Source organism: Phoca vitulina, unplaced genomic scaffold (genome assembly GCF_004348235.1).
Source record: "Phoca vitulina isolate PV1807 unplaced genomic scaffold, GSC_HSeal_1.0 scaffold44, whole genome shotgun sequence".
Lineage (NCBI taxonomy): Eukaryota > Metazoa > Chordata > Mammalia > Carnivora > Phocidae > Phoca > Phoca vitulina.
The window spans coordinates 14456257-14475963 of record NW_022589747.1 but is presented as its reverse complement, the minus strand read 5'-3'; the positions used below and the strand labels follow the sequence as shown (position 1 = coordinate 14475963).

Below are 19707 nucleotides of genomic sequence, written 5' to 3'. Positions count from 1 at the left end.
CAAGGGAATGACGATCACCAAAGGAATGAGAAATAGTAACTATGTAGGTAAGACTTTAGTTATTATTTAAATCTCCTTAAAAGATAAGTAACTGCTTAAACAAAGATAATGGCAAAGTAACATGAAGTTGCTTTACATTAAAAAGTAAAATCTGTAACAAAAATAGTACAAAAATCAGAAGGGGGAAATGTAAATATACTATTGTGAAGTTCTTACACTATACCTGAAATACTATACCTGAAATGGCGTACTACTATCCGAAGGTAGATTGTAACAAATTAAAACATATACTTTAAGCCCTAAAGCAACTACTAAAACAAACAAAATAAAAGAGAGTAATAAAAATAATCAATCTAAAAGAAGGCAGCAAAAAGAAAAGAAGGGTTAAAACAGATGGCACAATAGAAAACAAGTATCAAAGTGCTAGATTTAAACTTCACTATATGAATAACTACCTTGAATGAAACTGGTCTAAACAATATAGTGAAAAGCAGAGGTTATTAGATTGGACTAAGAAAGCAAGATTCAATAGACACTGCTACAAGAAACTGATTTCAAATACAGAGACACAAATAGGTTAAAAGTAAAAGGATGGAGAAAGATATACTATGCCAGCCTAACCAAAAGACAGCTTGAACAGTTATATTAATGTCAAGAAAAGTAGATTTCAAATCAAAGAACATTATTAGGGATAAAGAAGTTCATTTCCTAATACGAAAAGGCATTAATTCTAAACATTTATGCATTCAATCACAGAGCATGAAGATACATGAAGCAAGAACCAAGAAAACAGCGAAAAGAAATTTCAAAATGCACAATTTTGTAGGGGAGATTTCACTAGCCCTCTTTCAATAATTGAAAGAAGAAAGAGAAAATCAACAAGGTTATAGAAGATACAGAAAACATCAAGACCCAATTTGATCTCATTTACACTTACAAAACACTCCATACAGTAGCAGAATACACATTATTTTCAAGTGCATGCAGAACATGGAACTAATATAGACACTATTCCGGGGCAACGAACAGGTCTCAATAAATTTAAAAACATTCAAGTCACACAAAGTATCTCTCTGACTACAGTGGAATTAAGTTTTAAATCAGTAAGAGAATTATCTCTGGAAAAATCCACAAATATTTGGACAAAAATAACCCGATGAAAGACACCAAAAAAAGAGAAAAATCAAAAGAAAGAAGAAATCAAAGTGGAAATTAGAAAATATCTTGAGTCGAATAAGAATAAAGACAACACACCAAAATCTGTGAGATGTTGCTCAAGCAGTATTTAGAGAAAATTTACAGCACTAAATCCCTATATAGGAAAAGAAGGAAGGTCTCAGATCAGTAACTTCAGCTTCTACCTTGCAAATTAGGGGAAAGAAATATACACAGCAAATAAAATTCTAAGTAGAAATGGGGGAAATTATGCAGATCAGAGTGGAAATGAATAAAATAGAAAATGAGAGAGAGAGAGAATATCCATAAAACCAAAAGGAAGTGCTTTGAGAGGATTAATAAAATTGATAAACCTCCAGCCAGATTGATCAAGGGGGCGGGGGGGGGGAGAAAGAGAGGGCACAAATTACCAATATCAGGAATGAGAGAGGGGGCATCACCACAGATAATAAAAAAGAACAATAAGGAAGATTTATAAGCCACTTAGTTCCAATACACTTAACAATTTAGATGAAAGAGAAAAATTTCTTGAGAAATACAAACCTACCACATATAGAGAAGCTGAATCACTACGTTGTACACCTGAAACTAATGTAACATTGTATGTCAACTATACCCAAATAAAAAAAAATATTAAGAAAAAAAAAAAACAAACAAAAAATCCCCACAGGCACAGATGGCTCCTCCAGTGAATTCTACCAAAGTTAAGGAAGAAAAAAATACCAATTCTACACAACTGAAGAGGAGTGAATATTTCCCGACTCATTCTATGAGAAAAGCATTACCCTGGTACTAAAATCAAATCAGATAATGACATTATTAAAAACAACACCCTATGGACTAATGTTCTTCATCAACACAGATGCAAAAATGCTAGGGAAAGCTATTTAGCAAATTGAATGAAAATACATATAAAAATTAATTGCATAATGACCAATTGAGCTTTATCTCAGGAATGCATGATTGACTTGCCATTTGAAAACTCACGAACGTAATTCATCATATCAACAAACCAAAAAAGAAAACTCATATGATCATCTTGATAGATGTTGCAAAAAGAATTTGAAAAAATCCACATCCATTTCTGTTCAAAACTCTCAGTGAAGTAGGAAAAAAAGGCAATTTCCTCAACCTGATAAAAGTGTCTATGAAAACCTACAGCTATCACTATGTTTAATTATGAAAGACTGGAAGCTTTTCCCCTAAGATCAAGACAAGGATGGCTCACTCACCACTTCTACTCAACAATACTGGCAGTACTAGACAGTGAAATTAAAATAAGCAGAAAAAAAGAAATAAATGGCATCCAGAGTAAAAAGAAAAAAGTAAAACTATCTTTATTCACAGAAGATATGACCACCAATATAGAAAAATCCAAGGAAATCTATAAAAAAGCTACAGGAACTAATATTGAGGTTAGCAAGGCTACAGGATATAGCATTAATATACAAAAATCAGTTGTATTTATATATAACAGTATGAACAACTAGAAACTGGAATTTTAAAAATGCAACTTACAAAAGCCCTAAAAATATGAAATACTCAGGGATAAACCCAACCAATGACGAGAAATACCTGTACACTGAATACTACAAAACACGGCACAGATAAATTAGAGAAGACCTAAATAAAGGGAGAGCTATACAGTGTTTATGGGTCACACAACTCAGTATCATTACTATGTCAATGCTCCCAAAACTGATCTACAGATTCAGTGCAATACCAATTAATATCTGTACTGGGTTGAATACCATGCCTCTCCCCATGCCCCCAAAATTCATGATCATAAGGAACCTGTGAATGTGATGTTATTTAGCAATAGGGCCTTTGCAAATTTAATGAAATTAAGATGCGGTCATACTGAATTAGGATGGGCCTTAATGCAATGACCAGTGAGCTTATAAAAACAGGGAAATTTGGATATACAGACACAAGGAGAATGCCATGTGCGGATACAGAGCACAGAGCACACAGACACACATTATCGGAATAATGTTCTAGGTGCCAAGGAACACCAAAGACTGCCAGCAATCACCAAGAGAGAGAGGCAAGAAAGGATCCACCCCCTAGACCTTCAGAAGAAGCATGGCCTTGCTGATATCAGACTTGATCATGACCTTGATCTCGGATGTCTAGCCTCCAGAACTGTGAGAGAATAAATGTCTGTTGGTATAAGCCACCCAGTTCATGGTTCTTTGTTAAAACAGCCCTAGGAATCTAATAAAATATCCCAGAAGGTGTTTTTGTAGAAATTTACATATCAATTCTAAAATTCATATGGAAATTCAAAGGATCTAGAATAGGCAAAAGAACTCTGAAAAAAAATAACAAAGTTGAAGGACTAACCTTATCTGATTTCAAGACAGCTTTCCATAAAGTGACAGTAATCAAGATAATATGGTACTGGCATAAAAGGGAGGCAAATGGATCAATGGAAAACCACAGAGTTCAGAAATAGAACCACATACATAGGGATAACTAATTTTCCACAAAGGTACAAAGGCAATTTGGTAGAATAAGGATAGACTTTTCAACAATCACACATCATTTGTAAAGAAATAAATAAACTTCAACCCATACCATATTAAAAAATTAACTCCAAATTGGTCACAGACCCTAACTATAACACCTTACACCATAAAACTTCTAGAAGAAAACACAGGAGACAACCTTTGTGGCCCTGACTAGGCAAAGACTTTTTCAGATATGACATGAAATGTCTAATTCTTAAAAAAGAAATAAAGGGATAAATTGGACTCCATCAAAATAAACACCTTCTACTCTTCAAAAAAGCACTAAGAGAATGACAAGATAGGCCACACACTGAGAGTAAATATTTGTAAACCATCTATCTGATAAAAGACTTGTATCCAGAATATATAAGGGAGTCTCAAAACTCAATCAATCAAATACATACATACATACATACATACATCCATCAGCAAAAGTTTTTCACAGATAACAGGGATGATACACCGATGTCATAATATCCTCCAGACTCATCCCTATTGTCACAAATGGCAGGATTTACATTTTTAAGGCTGAATAATATTCCCCTGTGCATATATACCACATTTTCTTTACTCATTCATCCACTGATGGGACAGTTAGGTTGTTTCCATGTATTGTCCATTGTGAATAATGCCGCAGTAAACATGGGAGTGCAGCTATCTCTTTGAGATACCGATTTCATTTCCTATAGATAAATACCCAGAAGTGGGATTGCTGGATCATAAAGTAGTTCTATTTTTAATTTTTTGAGGAAACTCCATACTGTGTTCCATAGTAGTCCTACCAATTCCCATTCCCATCAGTAGTGTACAAGGATTCCCTTTTCTCCACATCCTCACCAACATTTGTTATTTCTTGTTTTTTTGATGATAGCCGTTCTAACAGGTGTGAGGTGATATGGCTCATTGTGATTCTGATTTACGTTTCTCTGATGCTCAGTGGTGTTGAGCACCTTTTCATATGCCTGTTGGCAATCTGTATGTCTTCTTTGGAGAAATGTCTATTTGGGTCCCTGATCCATTTTTAAATCCAAATACTTGATTTTTTTTTTTTTTTTGCTATTGAGTCGTAGGAGTTCCTTATATATTTCAGACAGATGATTTGCCAATATTTTCTCCCATTCCTTAGGCTGCCTGTTACACTCTTGATTGTTTCCTTTGCTGTGCAGAAGTTTTTATGCTAAGCAAATTAAACCAGACACAGAAAAATGAATGATCTCACTTATATGTGGAATCTAAAACAGTAAAAATCATGGAAGTAGAGAGCAGAATGGTGGTTGCCAGGGCTTAGGAGCAGGGGAAATAGGGAGATGTTGGTCAAGGGGTATAAAATTTCAGTTAAGCAAGTCCTAAAGATCTATAATGTTCAGCATGGCGACTATAAGTAAAAACAGTATATTATACACTTGAAATTTGCCAAAAAAAATAGATATTAAGTGTTCTCACATCAAGAACAATAACAAAAAAAAAAAAAGGGTAACTATGTGAAGAGATGGATATGTTAATTAGCTGGATTGGGGAGATTACTTCACAGTGTGTACATATATCAAAACATCAAATTGTACACTTTGAATACATACAATTTTTATTTGTCAACTATACCTCAGTAGAGCTTGGGGGAAAAAAGATAAGCAGATGTCAAATGAGTACGTGAAAAGATGCTTAACTTCATTAGCCATTAGGGAAGTGCAAACTAAATTGCAATGAAATAACACTATACGCTTACCAGAACAGCTAAAAATTTTTTTAAAAGATTTTATTTATTTATTTGACAGAGAGATAGAGAGCACAAGTGGGCAGAGCAGCAGCAGAGGGAGAGGGAGAAGCAGACTCCCCACTGAGCAGGGAGCCCGATGTGGGACTCAATCCCAGGACCCTGGAATCATGACCTGAGCCGAAGGCAGACGCTTAACCATCTGAGCCACCCAGGTGCCCCCAGAACAGCTAAAATTAAAAAGACTAACCAAAGCAAGTGTTGGCAAGGATGTGGAAGAACTGGAACTCTTTTGCAATGTGGATGGAAACACAAATAGTATAATCACTTAGAAGTTTGGCAGTTACTTAAAAAGTTAAACTCATTCCTCCCATATGATCCAGCCAGTTTACCCTCAGATACTTACCCAAGAGAAATAAAAGCATGTGTACACACAAAGATTTGTATACAAATGTTCACAGTACCTTTATTTGTAAGAGCCAAAAACTGGAAACAACCCAAATATCCATCAATTGATGAAAAATCCCCCAAACCCTGATGTGTCCATACAATGAGGTACTACTCTGTAGCGAGAAGAAATGAATTGCTGGGGCGCCTGGGTGGCTCAGATGGTTAAGCGTCTGCCTTCGGCTCAGGTCATGATCCCAGGGTCCTGGGATCGAGCCCCACGTCGGGCTCCTGGCTCAGCAGGGAGCCTGCTTCTCCCTCTCCCTCTGTCTCCCCCCACTGCTCATGCTCTCTCTCTCTCTATCTCTGTGTCTCAAATGAATAAATAAAATCTTTAAAAAAAAAAAAAGAAATGAATTGCTGATACATGCTACAAAATGGATGAACTTTATAATAATTATGCCGAATAAAAGATGCCAGACCAAAAAGGGTACACACACTGTATGATTCCATCTGTATAAAATTCTAGGAAATTCAAACGAACATATGGGGACAGAAAGAGGAGTGTCTGCCTGGAGGGTGCAGTACGTGGAAAGGAACAGGAGCGATTACAGACACAAAGAAACTCTGGGGGTGACAGTTATATTCATTATCTTGATCCCAGTGATGGTTTCATGGGTGTACACATATTTCAAAACTTATCAAAATGTATACTTTAGGGGCACCTGGGTGGCTCAGTCGGTTAAGCATCCGACTCTTGATTTGGGCTCAGGTCATGATCTCAGGGTTGTGAGATCAAGCCCTGCATTGGGCTCTGGGCTGGATGTGGAGCCTGCTTAAGAGTCTCTTTCTCCTCTCCCTCTACCCCATGACAAAAAGTACATTAGTAAGAGTGGTTTTTGCTGGGAAACATCACTATGCTTTTAAATTTTTACTTTTTGCTTCTCTGTAATTTACTAGTTTTTTGTGTTAACAATGCATCCTTTATGGCATTATTCTTATAAGCGTATCAGGTAACAGACATTTCATTTTATAGCCACAGACACAAAACATTTAGAGTCTCCAAACTGCAGGCAGGCAGGCAAACAGATGGACAGACAGACAGACAGACAGACACACACACACACACACACACACACACACAATGATTTCTTAATGATAACACAATACTGTAATATAGCTTGAAATCAGGCAATGTGATGCCCCCAGTTTTGTTTTTCTTTTTCAACATTTGCTTGGCGATTCGGGGTTTTTTCTGATTCCATACAAATTTTAGGATTGTTTGTTCCAGCACTTTGAAAAATGTCATTGGAATTTTGATCGGGATGGCATTGAAGGTATAGATTGCTCTGGGTAGCATAGACATTTTAACAATGTTTCTTCTTCCGATCCATGAGCATGGAATGTTTTTCCATCTTTTTGTGTCTTCTTCAATTTCTTTCATGAGTGTTCTGTAGTTCCTAGAGTATAGATCCTTTACCTCTTTGGTTAGGTTTATTCCGAGGTATCTTACGGTTTTTTGTGCTATTGTAAATGGAATCGTTTCTCTAATTTCTCTTTCTACAGTTGTGTTGTTAGTGTATAAGAAAGCAACTGATTTCTGTGCATTGATTTTGTATCCTGCCACATTACTGAATTGCTGTATGAGTTCTAGTAATTTGGGGGTGGAGTCTTTTGGATTTTCCACATAAAGTATCATGTCATCTGCTAAGAGAGAGAGTTTGACTTCTTCTTTGCCAATTGGAATACATTTTATTTTTTTGTTGTTGTCTGATTGCTGTTGTTAGGACTTCTAGTACTATGTTGAACAATGGTGGCAAGAGTGGGCATCTTTGACGTGTTCCTGATCTTAAGGGAAAGGCTCTCAGCTTTTCCCCATTAAGGATGATATTCACTGTGGGTTTTTCATAGATGGATTTTATGAAATTGAGGAATGTTCCCTCTAACCCTATAGTCTGAAGAAAGCAGTGATCACCAAGACAGCATGGTAGCGGCACAAAAACAGACATATAGGCCAATGGAACAGAATAGAGAACCCATTATGGACCCTCAACTCTATGGTCAAATAGTCTTCGACAAAGCAGGAAAAAGTATGCAATGGAAAAAAGACAGTCTCCTCAATAAATGGTGCTGGGAAAATTGGACAGCTCTATACAGAGAATGAAACTCGACCATTCTCTAACACCATACACAAAGATAAACTCAAAAGGGATGAGAGACCTCAATGTGAGACAGGAATCCATCAAAATCCTAGAGGAGAACATAGGCAGTAACCTCTTTGACACGGCCACAGCAACTTCTTTCAAGATACATCTCCAAAGGCTACTGAAACAAAAGCAAAAATGAACTTTTGGGACTTCATCAAGATAAAAAGCTTCTGCACAGCAAAGGAAACAGTCAACAAAACAAAGAGGCAACCCACAGAATGGGAGAAGATATTTGCAAATGACACTACAGATAAAGGGCTGGTATCCAAGATCTATAAAGAACTTCTCAAATTCAACACCCAAAAAACAAATAATCAAGTCACTAAGTGGGCAGAAGATATGAAAAGACACTTCTCCAAAGAAGACATACAAATGGCTAACAGACACATGAAAAAATGTTCATCATCATTAGCCATCAAGGAAATTCAAATCAAAACCACATTGAGATACCACCTTACACCAGTTAGAATGGCAAAAATGGACAGGGAGAGAAACAACAAATGTTGGAGAGGTTGTGGAGAAAGGGGAACCCTCTTACACTGTTGGTGGGAATGCAAGTTGGTATAGCCACTTTGGAAAACAGTGTGGAGGTGCCTCAAAAAATTAAAAATAGAGCTACCCTATGACCCAGCAATTGCACTCCTGGGTATTTACCCCAAAGACACAGATGTAGTGAAAAGAAGGGCCATATGCACCCCAATGTTCACAGCAGCAATGTCCGTAATAGCCAAACTGTGGAAAGAGCCGAGATGTCCTTCAACAGATGAATGGATAAAGAAGATGTGGTCCATATACACAATGGAATAATGCTCAGCCATCAGAAAGGATGAATACCCAACTTTTACATCAAAATGGATGGGACTGGAGGAGATTATGCTAAGTGATAATAAGTCAAGCAGAGAAAGTCAATTATCATATGGTTTCACTTATTTGTGGAACATAAAGAATAGCATGGAGGACATTAGGAGAAGGAAGGGAAAAATGAAGGGGGGGGTAATCGGAGGGAGAGATGAACCATGAGAGACTATGGACTCTGAGAAACAAACTGAGGGTTTTAGAGGGGAGGGGGGTGGGGGGATGGGTTAGCCCGGTCAGGTTATGGGTATTAAGGAGGGCACATACTGCATGGAGCACTGGGTGTTATACGAAAACAATGACTCGCGGATCACTACATCAAAAACTAATGATGTTTTGTATGGTGACTAACATAAAATAAAATAACATTTTAAAAATGATAACACAATATTTCAGTTAGCTGGATGACAATAAAGCCATAGGTACTATTTCTTCCCAAGAGTTTTTTTTTATTCTTTTATTAAACTTATTTTGAGGACATTTACTCTATTCTAAATATGATGGAGGACACTTATAACTTCCCAATAAGGCAGGGGAGGTCAGATAAAAACGCTAAAATAGTACAGTGAAGATCCATTTACCCATGACCTAGACTTGTCACAAATGTTACAACATTTGCTCTATGTGCCTACCCATGTTTATATAATCCAGCAAATGCTCTCATGAGCTGACACGCAGCAAACTAAACTTTCTAAGGAACTGTTTCCCTAGGGGTTGGTTTGGTTTTTATTGGAACAGGTTGGTAGATGGTACAACCATCCTTAGTGTAGCATGTCATGAGTTTGCTCATTGGCCTTGCACACACTCTGAGCAAGAGTGTAACAGCTGACAGCACTGAGAAGAGGGATAGAGGGGAGAGGGATAGGATCTGTGCTTACAGTGACCTTCTGTGATGACCACTGGATGAACAAAGACCCTCTTACCACCACATCTGGGATTTAATAATATTGCTGATATGTAACAACCTGAAGGACATCGCTAATACCGAAAACCCAGAGACATTTCTAGAGAACATGCATCCTGAACATTAAGGAGAGAAAGAATTAAGATGGATTTGTTCAATTTACTGGACATCTAGTATCCGCTATCTCTCAGGTGCTTAAGATGCTGGCACCCACAGTCTACAGGCTTCTGCTTTCCACATCTGCCCAGGGAGCCACAGTATGGCAGAAAGATGGCAGGTCTGCACAACTTCAGAGTAGGGATTAATGGCCTGTAAATCACAGGAATGATGTCAAGACTCAATCGAAGGAGACTTTGCATAGAACATACTCAGTCACGTGCTTCCCCATCAGGAGCTCCTTCCCTTCTCCCCAACTCATTCTTCTGCGTTCCCCTTCCCCCCTTCCTCGCCTGGCCTCTTGGCACCAGCTAACCCCCACTCTCTGTCCATACCTCAAACCATGTTCAAAAATACAGAATCTCAAAAAAGGTTCACACCGTGAGATGCTTTGTAGAGGGGTAAAATATAAAATGCAAAACGGGGAAAGTGCAAAAAGTCTAGGCATTGTTAGACATTCAGGAGTCTGAGAACCTCAGAAGGTTGTGAGGCCAACTTACAAAATGATTTAAGAATACTGGCAGGGCCCCAGATGAAAAATAAACCACACTGCATGGCTACCACTGCCGAAGGACCCCACGGTGCCGCGGCTGACCCACCAGGGCAACAGACGGACCAAATCGGGGCTTGAAATGCAATTTTCTTCCTTCCAATTTCCATATTCCTAATTCTTTCTGTGTTACAAGAATGCTAACATGTTTACTTTGAAAAAATATCAACCGAAAGAAGAGGCAGCTGGTCCAGAAATATAGCTACAGTTGAAAAGAAAAGCCAGGGCGATATTCAAAACCAGGTGACAGATCTGGGAAGTGAGGGGTGCGCATGCACAGGACTGCAGGATGGCCTCTGTCTGGATTGACCAGACAAAAAAGACCCTTTTGCGAACTTATTAAGCAAGTTGAAAATCTACTTCCGTTTGATTGGGTAGGAAAAATAGGATGATTTCATGAACTTAAAATGTGAGATGCAGCGTTTGGCCAGAAAGCGGAGAAGTAAGGGTGTCAGAGTCAATGGTGCTAACGTGACGCCCACAGCCATGTGACTGCAAGGCTGTGCCGCTGTCTTGCCTCCCCCCACTGCAGGTACGCCCAGCAAGAACGGCGGTATGAGCCTGGAGGAATGAACTTGGATGGTCAAAAGACAATCCATCTGGGTTTGTAAAGGAGAATGCTATATGAAAGAGAGAAAATGGGCAACATCATTGTTGGGAGAAGATTTAGGCAAAATACCTGAAGGTTACCTACTATGAAAAAAAAAATCCGAAAACAGGTAATCTCTTCTGAGACGTAGATAGGCAAGCAGGGACCCTGCCCCTCAGGGGGCCCCCACCCTTTTGGGCACCTTTCCTGGTATTTTCTGATTCCTCTTTTGGTGGTGGCAGCTGTGGCCAGCAAGGCTATCCAGTCAGGGCACCCCACGTCTGCACCAGGACCACGTGGGCCTGGCCCACCCCTCCTCTTTGGAGCACTCTGTGACCCTACTCTATATGGAGGAGCTCTGGGGCTCACGTCTACCCAGTCGTCCTGGAACGTGGTGGCCAGGTTTATTTCCAAGAGGGCAGCTGGTGAGCAGACTGCTCCCACTGGCTAGCATGGCATTTCGTGTATGGAATCCCGTGAGACTGACCACCAGAATGTTGCTGATATGCTCACTTCAAGAGACTCAAACTGGTTATATGGACAGAACCCCCCCAACCCACTGCCCCCCAAGCAAAAATATTTGCTCAGAGCCACAGTCCCTGTGGAAAGCCCTGGTGGGAAAGGAGGGTGAACCTGGATGGAATTAGTCAGAAGAGAAGGCAGTCCAAAACATTGAAGGAAAAAGAAAAAACCTTGCATGTGTACATATCTATGTGTATATATACACGATTGCTTTTTCTGTCTTGATCTGTTAAAATCCTATTTATATGCCATAAATTTGGTTTCCAGGGACATAATACCTTCTAAATAAAAAATGTTTCACCAAACGCCCATTTCCCTGGAACAGGTAGTGCTTTGGGAGGAAAGGGAGACTGTTTGAGAAACTCTGATTTAAACAAACAGGGCTTTTGTTGAACTTCTCAGAGCCTTGAACACACTGACATAAACTATGTAAAGAAAAAGGGGATGCAGCCCCTCCCAGCCTCTTATGACCAGGAACCACTTTTCACAGCATCTTATGGGACCTGATGGAAAATGCTGTTTTAAAAGAATAATGCAGGAACACACACACACACACACACACAAACACACAGGAGATTTCTTCCTATTTAGTTTCTTGGGAGTTAAAAATAGAGAGGGCTGGGTTTGTCCTCTGGCAGTTCCATTTTTGTAAACACAGAACCAGAGAGCAAGGTCAGCCCTTTGGTGTTGACACACAGACCTCTCCCTGTAAGCAGGCAAGGCTATCTCACAGAGAAGATTCTATGAGAGAGTTAAGGTCTGGGGCCATTAGAGGGCTCTGTAGGTCTGACGGATTTGTTTCGAATCCCATGACACACTCAGGAGAGACTGTCACTGTAATGAAGCTTGGTGGACGAGACATACAAATCTGTCAGGGGGGAGGAATATCTCAGTCACCACATCTGGAGCTTATGGGTGGGATTAATACAAACGCTGTTCTTCCCCACTGAGGCTCAGGATAAAAATAGCAAACTGGGGACATAAACCTATCTGTTCAATGCAGAATGACTTAATATCCTTTGTAAAAATATCAAAATAAAATTGAAAATATTATAAATGCATGTATCTGGGAGAAAAGCTTTTCAGCTACATCTCAGCTTGCTAGCTTCCAAGATTCTGATCCCATACAGCTGGTGTTTCTATTTATTCGTTTTCATTGTTTACCTGTGCATGTCTAAAAACATCACAGTCCCAGAGGCAACCCTCTCGGGCCCCCTCCCTCTTCCGGAGCTCTGTACTATCACTTTGCTATCGCTCAATAAACCTTGCTTTGCTGCCCACCAAATAAATAAATAAATAAAATAAAAACATAGTCCTGATGAGACAGTCCATTCACTTAGAATATGCAGCTTGACATATAATCTGATCAACACATCTGATATTACAAGCATGCACATATGTGTATGTGGGAGTCCAACGGTCAGAAATATGGAGTATTTCCAGTCACGCAGTTTTTAAGTGGAGCAGTTATAAATGGTCAATCAAGATATACCCTTGACTCAGCTGGATATTTCCCTGGAAGAAATCTGTTCATTCACTGGTACTTTGTTCATGGCCATACATTTGGAAATGCTGGCCAACAACAGTGGTTCTCTCAGCGTGAGAGAACCACAACCCGCGACATCAGCATCACTGGGAGGCTTGTGAGGAATACAGATTCTTGGCCCCCACTCCAGATCTGCTGACTCAGAAACTCTGCTGCACGTGACCCCAAAGGGGTGAAGGAACACATATCTGTGGATATCTACAGAGGAACAAGCAACAGAGGAAGCAGTCAAGAAGCTTCAGGGAAAGGCAGCATCTGTGGACTTTAAAGTAAAGCTAGATCATATCACTCAATAAGTGAGAAAGTGGACTGAGACATAAATCCCTGTCTCACGCCGTCTCTTGACATGGTGACATGAGACGAACAGCCACTTAGTCAATGGAGAAGCTTCTGGTCACACACTGTGGTCCACCGCGGGAGCCACGCTGCTTCAGATGTGGAAAAAAACAAAGAAACCGCCTTCTCCCTCCTCCCGATGAAAAGAAAACAATATAAATGAAGCTGAGCCCCCAAAATGCACCCCCACAAGGTCTCTGGTGGTTAGTTCTTTCAAAACCACCCAGCACACCCAACCAGCGTGTTATAAAAGGTCCTCCCCAGGGCCGTGGAGCGGTGCGCCAAGACCAGCCAGGCTGGGGCAGGCGGCCCTCCAGCCAACTGCATCACTGCGGCAGCCCCAGCCCGAGCCCCTTCTGCTTTGAAAGGTGCCAGCTCTCCCTCTGTCCCTGACTCTTGACTTTTCCCACGACTGCTACTCAACAGTATGGCGAAAGTTCGCGCTCTTAGAAGTACTTCAGGGCCTCTTCTAGCATTTGTAATTTAAAAAGTGCTTTCTTTTTTTTTTTTCCTATGACGAAGGACCCTTATGTGAGCCATCCAACTGCAAATAACAAAACATTTTAAAGGAAAGAACACTTTTGAACCCCAGCTTTGCTTTAGAACTTGTCTATGCGCCATGTTGCCTCGACTTCAGTTGCCTCGGGTGCTAAATGGAGGGGTCTTCAGCCAAGGACATGTGGCTTCTAGGTGAGCACATTCTGTATTAGTGGATGGGACTGAGAGCATGTTCTTCAAGGGTGCAAGGGAAAGCAACTTGAATAAGGATATGATCACCCTAAAACACTCTCAGTCTGAAAACTGATGTAGCAAAAAAGAGAAGGAAGCTGAGCTGTTAGCCAATCAAAGGGACGGGGCCAGGTTGGAAATGAAAACTGCTGGAGTTTGGGGCCCATGCAATGGCAGGTGCCAGGCAGAGCCCTGGCTCTGAGACCACTATCCCTGGAGGCATCGATGGAGCCACAGAGATTATCTGTCCGTGTGCTCATCAACATGCAAGGCTCCCTCCTCAAAGGAGCTGCTAAATCACATGTCAAGGCCCTGTTACCTTACCAAACTCACCATCTCCTACCAACAACGGAAGAAGGAAAACAACAGCTAAAAGCTATTGCGCCTTATTGATAAACACCCTTAAAAGCAATGACACATTACGATTTGCCACCGCGTTGCTTCTTAGTTTCTGTTTCCTGAGCTCTCTGTGATTAATACATCATTCCTGTCATTATCAACAGGATGTGATTGTAATTGGCATGTCGTACACAGTGTTGTTATGGACGCACTCAGTAATTACAGCACTGCGTTCACACCTCTTGCAAAATGTAGGTATTATTTCTGACCCTGAGAACACTGGGAGCAAGTGATATTGGCAGGATGTTTCTGAGGACTTTCACTCTTAAAGAAATGGCTTCAAAGGCATGAGGAACAGCTCTGGAGATGAAGAATCTTCATTCTCGAGGCAACGGGACAACCAAGTGGCCAGCAGAGAGGGCTGTGCCGCCTACCAAGGGAGCTGGAGCTGGAGAAGGTGTGCCCAGGTGTCTTTGCCAAATCATGTAAATGGATACAGTTACTTGTGCTGAAGGGCGAAAGGCTTAAAAATATTCACCTCTTTTAATTTCATTTTCCTATACTCTACCAGGAAGCAATATAAAAGAAACAATTGAGAGTGTAAACATGAATTAACATATATTGATGTTCGCAGAAGTGCTGGTGAAGAAACAGGAAAACGGGAAGCGACCTGTGACTGCAATCATGGGCTAGTCCATCCATCAGATAGAATACTCTGGCTATACATTTTCTTTTGAAAAGACGATATTATGACATGAAAAAAATGTTCAATAAGATTAAGTAGAAAAGTCAGGAATCCATAACAATACAATCTGAATGTTGTGGTACAGAACATATACCTAGAAACCAAAGCCTGAAGGAAAATACACCAAAGTGCATTAGTGGCTACGTGAGAGTAGTATGATGTAAGTGATCGTTAAAATTCTTCATTTTACACTTTTTAGTATTTCCAAATACTGTGTGTACACCTCCCATTTGAGAATGCTTTAGACATACCACGTGATTAAAGCCAACCTGGATGAGACCAGAAATGACGCTGCTGGCTCTAACATCTGCCACCTTGAAAGCTGGTCCCTGAGAGTCCCTCTGCCTTGGTACCTGTGTGCTTATCCCAGCTCTGCAGCAGGCTCTTACCTGTGAAGGTGTCGTCACACTGATTTCCGGAACAAAGTTGTCCTCAAAGAAACTGATGATGTTCTCCTGCTGGAGTTCCTTCGTTGGGGTGACTTTAGGCAGAGGTGGGACGGGAGGCCCCTTCCTTGTCTACAAAACATCAGAGACACAAGCAAATTAATTCGGCCAAAGACAGCATGTGAGATGTGTAGAAATGCCACATGAACAGCACTGGGCGGACATATCAGTCACTGACTGACATTTAGATATGCACAGAGAAATAAGGGACCTGATTGAGTAGAGAATGCTGTCTGCCTTGGTGGCTCTGGGAGCACCAACAAGCAAGGGCCCCCCGAGAAACACTCAGGCAAGGTGACCCCATCCACCTCAATGCCAATTCTACATGCAGGGCCACAAGGCCAGGCGCCCACACCTCTCAAGTTAAACTAGGGCGACCCCCTTTGTGAAGTCAACCGGAACGGATTCCTCACTTCAGCAAGAAATTCGAATTTTAACACTACAATCAGGAAAGCTTTTCACTGGACTCAGTGAAACCACCCACAGACAGCACGAACTTCAGTTTCCAATAGAGTGTTTTGAGAAGAACTTCACAGATCTATTCCATGGATCTTCTCACTTTCCTTAGTTTCAAAGACTTGAACTTCAAGTATTGTTGTAGGAATTTCATCTTCACCCCAAGTGGGGAAGACAAGGGTGGCAATGTTTCTCTATATTGACCTTTTCCAGTCCTTACTGTGTCTCTCAATCGCTTGTTCCAGACGCTTTTGTTGAGTGTCTACTCATGTGCCACACCCTGTGGGTGATACCAAAAATGTGAAGTGGCATATAAACATCATGGCTTTCTTGGCCATACTTGCTCCAAGTGTCCTTAATTGCTAGAGGAGGGAATGTCCAGGGAGAAGGTGAGATTGATCAGGGCCTTCTGAGAGCGAGAGGTGGGAGGTGAGGAGGGCATGCAAGCCTAAGGAAGCTGAGGTTGTGGAGAGAAGTCTCAACCCACCCAAACATAGGGTATGTGAGGAAACAGGAATCCAAATTGGAGAACTAAGTTGATTCCTTAGTGACCATCACAATGCCTACAGCCTCAAAGCCTCCCCAACTGGAAACTCCTTTCAGTGCCCTAGCACCATGGGATTATCCCAGATGGGGTTACCTCATCACGAGTTCTTCCATTCTCCCCAGTGTATTTGACCTCTTCTTACCTGTGAAGGTGACCTAGGCCTTGCTGGTGCAGGAGACGCAGGTGTCAGCGTGTGATTGGGACTAGCTGTCGGGCTCGGGATGGGTGAAGGCTCCTCGGGTGGTGAGGGTGTCTTTGCGATGCGGAGAGGACCAGAATCGCTAGGTGAACACACAAGAGTCAGCATTGAGCCTTCTAAAGAACAGCACTTACTTTCCAGGGGTCTTCTGTCCCAGAGGAATCTGGAGGCACTTCTGGTTCTATCAGGCATCTAGCCCCCTTCTAAGTTAATTCTGGTGGTTATTAACAATGTTGGTGATACTGGTACCATTTATTGTCTGTGGTCTGTGTGCCGAACCCCATTCATGTATATTCTTTCTAACTGTCACAACGCCCTTGCATCACTGCCCCACTTTACAGGTAGTAAAGTGGGGCACAGAGAGGTTAAATACCACTAAAGTCACTCAGCAATTTGGTGGGTCTGAATTCAGGCCGTGGGAACACAAACCCCCTGTTCTTTCCATTGTGCCAAAGAGACTCTGTAAGAATCTTCCAAATATAAGCTGCCTTAGCTGAACTACCTTCACTTTTGATTTACAAGAGAATCTTGCTATGCCATAATGTATAGAAAAACCTACCCTGAAAATTATAAATCTGATGTTAAAGGCATCCTCAGGATAGTGTTAAGATTTTATAGAAATCGGGGCGCCTGGGTGGTTCAGTGGGTTAAGCATCTGCCTTTGGCTCAGGCCATGATCTCAGGGTCCTGGGATCGAGCCCCACATGGGGCTCCCTGCTCAGCGGGGAGCCTGCTTCTCCCTCTGCCCATCCCCCCACTTGTACGTACTTTCTCTCTCAAGTAAATAAAGATTTTATAGAAGTCTTTTGTGATAACATTTGGAAACAAATTCATTAGTTATTCCTCTTTCTACACCTTATAAAACAAAGACTCGGCTCAGACACCTTGACAATGCAAACAAATTATGTGAAGGCAGAGAGTCAGTAACGTTTTCTGAGAGCCCACCGCATTCCTGGCACTGGGCCAGATGCCTGGAACCAGCCCAGATGCAATGAGCAAGAGGGCACTTGGGACACATCCTACTCTCTAAGTCTTTCTAATGTCTACAGATTGAGGGAGTAGGGTCTGTACCTCAAAATAAACAAGCACATACACCACAGCATGGTCTACATAGCCAAGGGAGTGGGTCCTGTGGAGAACACAGATGAACCGCATGATTGAGGCTGTGCCAGCAATCATGGCCTCTGCTGGGAAGCGTGGCCCCAATCTATGCTCAATAGGGAGTCCACTGAGCTCACTCACCACCTCGTTCTGCAGAGGAATGATGAAAAAAATGAAAGGAACCTTTGTTAAGCTGCCGTGGCCCCATTTTCTCTTCATTTTATCTGATTCAGCAATATTGAGATTTTCATGCTGTCCCTTTCATGTCTCTATGAAGGAGTAACTCTTAACTTTTTCATGTACGTCACTGCTAAAACACCCAATGTCATTTTGATGTTCTTATTACAACTTTTTCTTTGTTTCAAGTTCATATTATATTGGAAACAGTAGTCCTTTCCCGTATTCTTTTAGGGAATGCTCTTTCCCTTAGAAAGATAAGAGATACTAAACGCTTACTTTGTATAACCACTGTAGCAGAGACTATTATGAGTACAGCAAATACAGAACATCAAATAAGAAAATTAGCTCTCTCCAGAGAGATCTCAACATATGGTGATGGGGGCACCTGTGCAGGAGTGTGTATTTTTATAAATGTGTGTGTATGACTGTTTATGTTGATTGACATTAAACATGTAAATATTACCTTACAAGCCATTTAGTTCAATACCATCTTTTTTTCTCTGTTGATTAAAAAAAAAAATGAGATCTTTAACCAAAGGATTAATTGGATGCACTTAAGGAAGGCAAAGTAAGGTAACTGCAGAGTCATAAAATGGAAAGCTAGATCTTTTGACTTCCAGCCCAAGGCTCATTAGCCTGCATTCCTTGAGTACATAATGCCTGAGAAGGAAGGAATAAAGGGATTCCAAAATCACAGGAGAAAGCTGGTGGGAAGCCAACTCCTGGAAAGGTAGACAATTCACTTACAGATCACTGGGCCTTTGGTATATCTGTCATACTCATGATAACAATGCGCAAGAGAATCAAAACAATGCAGTGTTGGGAGGGGAGGAGCAAGATGGCGGAGGAGTAGGAGACCTAAATTTCGTCTGGTCCCAGGAATTCAACTAGATAGGAATCAAACCATTCTGAACACCTCTGAACTCAACAAGAGATCGAAGAAAAGAATAGCAGCAACTCTCTGAACAGAAAAGCGACCACTTTCTGGAAGGTCTCTTCTGATTTGTTTAGTGTGTATTTTTCGGGGGTGGTTGTTACCCTGTTAGCATTTTGTTCTCTCATTCATCTATTCTCCTCTGGACAAAATGACAAGATGGAAAAACTCACCTCAAAAAAAAAAAAAGAACAAGAGGTAGTACCAACTGCCAGGGACCTAATCAATACAGACAGTTGTAAGATGTCGGAACTAGAGTTCAGAATCACGATTTTAAAGACACTATCTGGGATTGAAAAAAGCATGGAAGATACTAGAGAAACGCTTTCTGGAGAAATAAAAGAACTAAAATCTAACCAAGTCGAAATCAAAAAGGCTATTAATGAGGTGCAATCAAAAATGGAGGCTCAAACTGCTAGGATAAATGAGGCAGAAGAGAGAATCAGTGATACAGAAGACCAAATGATGGAAAATAAAGAAGCTGAGAAAAACAGATAAACAACTACTGGATCACGAGGACAGAATTCGAGAGATAAGTGATACCATAAGATGAAACAATATTAGAATAATTGGGATCCC

At 40.9% G+C, this 19707-nt stretch overlaps 1 protein-coding gene across 1 annotated transcript in view; it reads right to left on the bottom strand.

The window, feature by feature from the left end:
- Positions 1–19707, bottom strand: part of AMPH (amphiphysin) — a 271638-nt gene that overhangs the window by 64004 nt on the left and 187927 nt on the right. The window contains exons 10-11 of the mRNA XM_032430566.1: positions 16857–16995; positions 15655–15783 (exon numbers count right to left, since the gene is read on the bottom strand). Of these exons, the coding sequence (XP_032286457.1) occupies positions 15655–15783; positions 16857–16995 (268 nt within the window). The remainder of the gene's footprint in view (positions 1–15654; positions 15784–16856; positions 16996–19707) is intronic.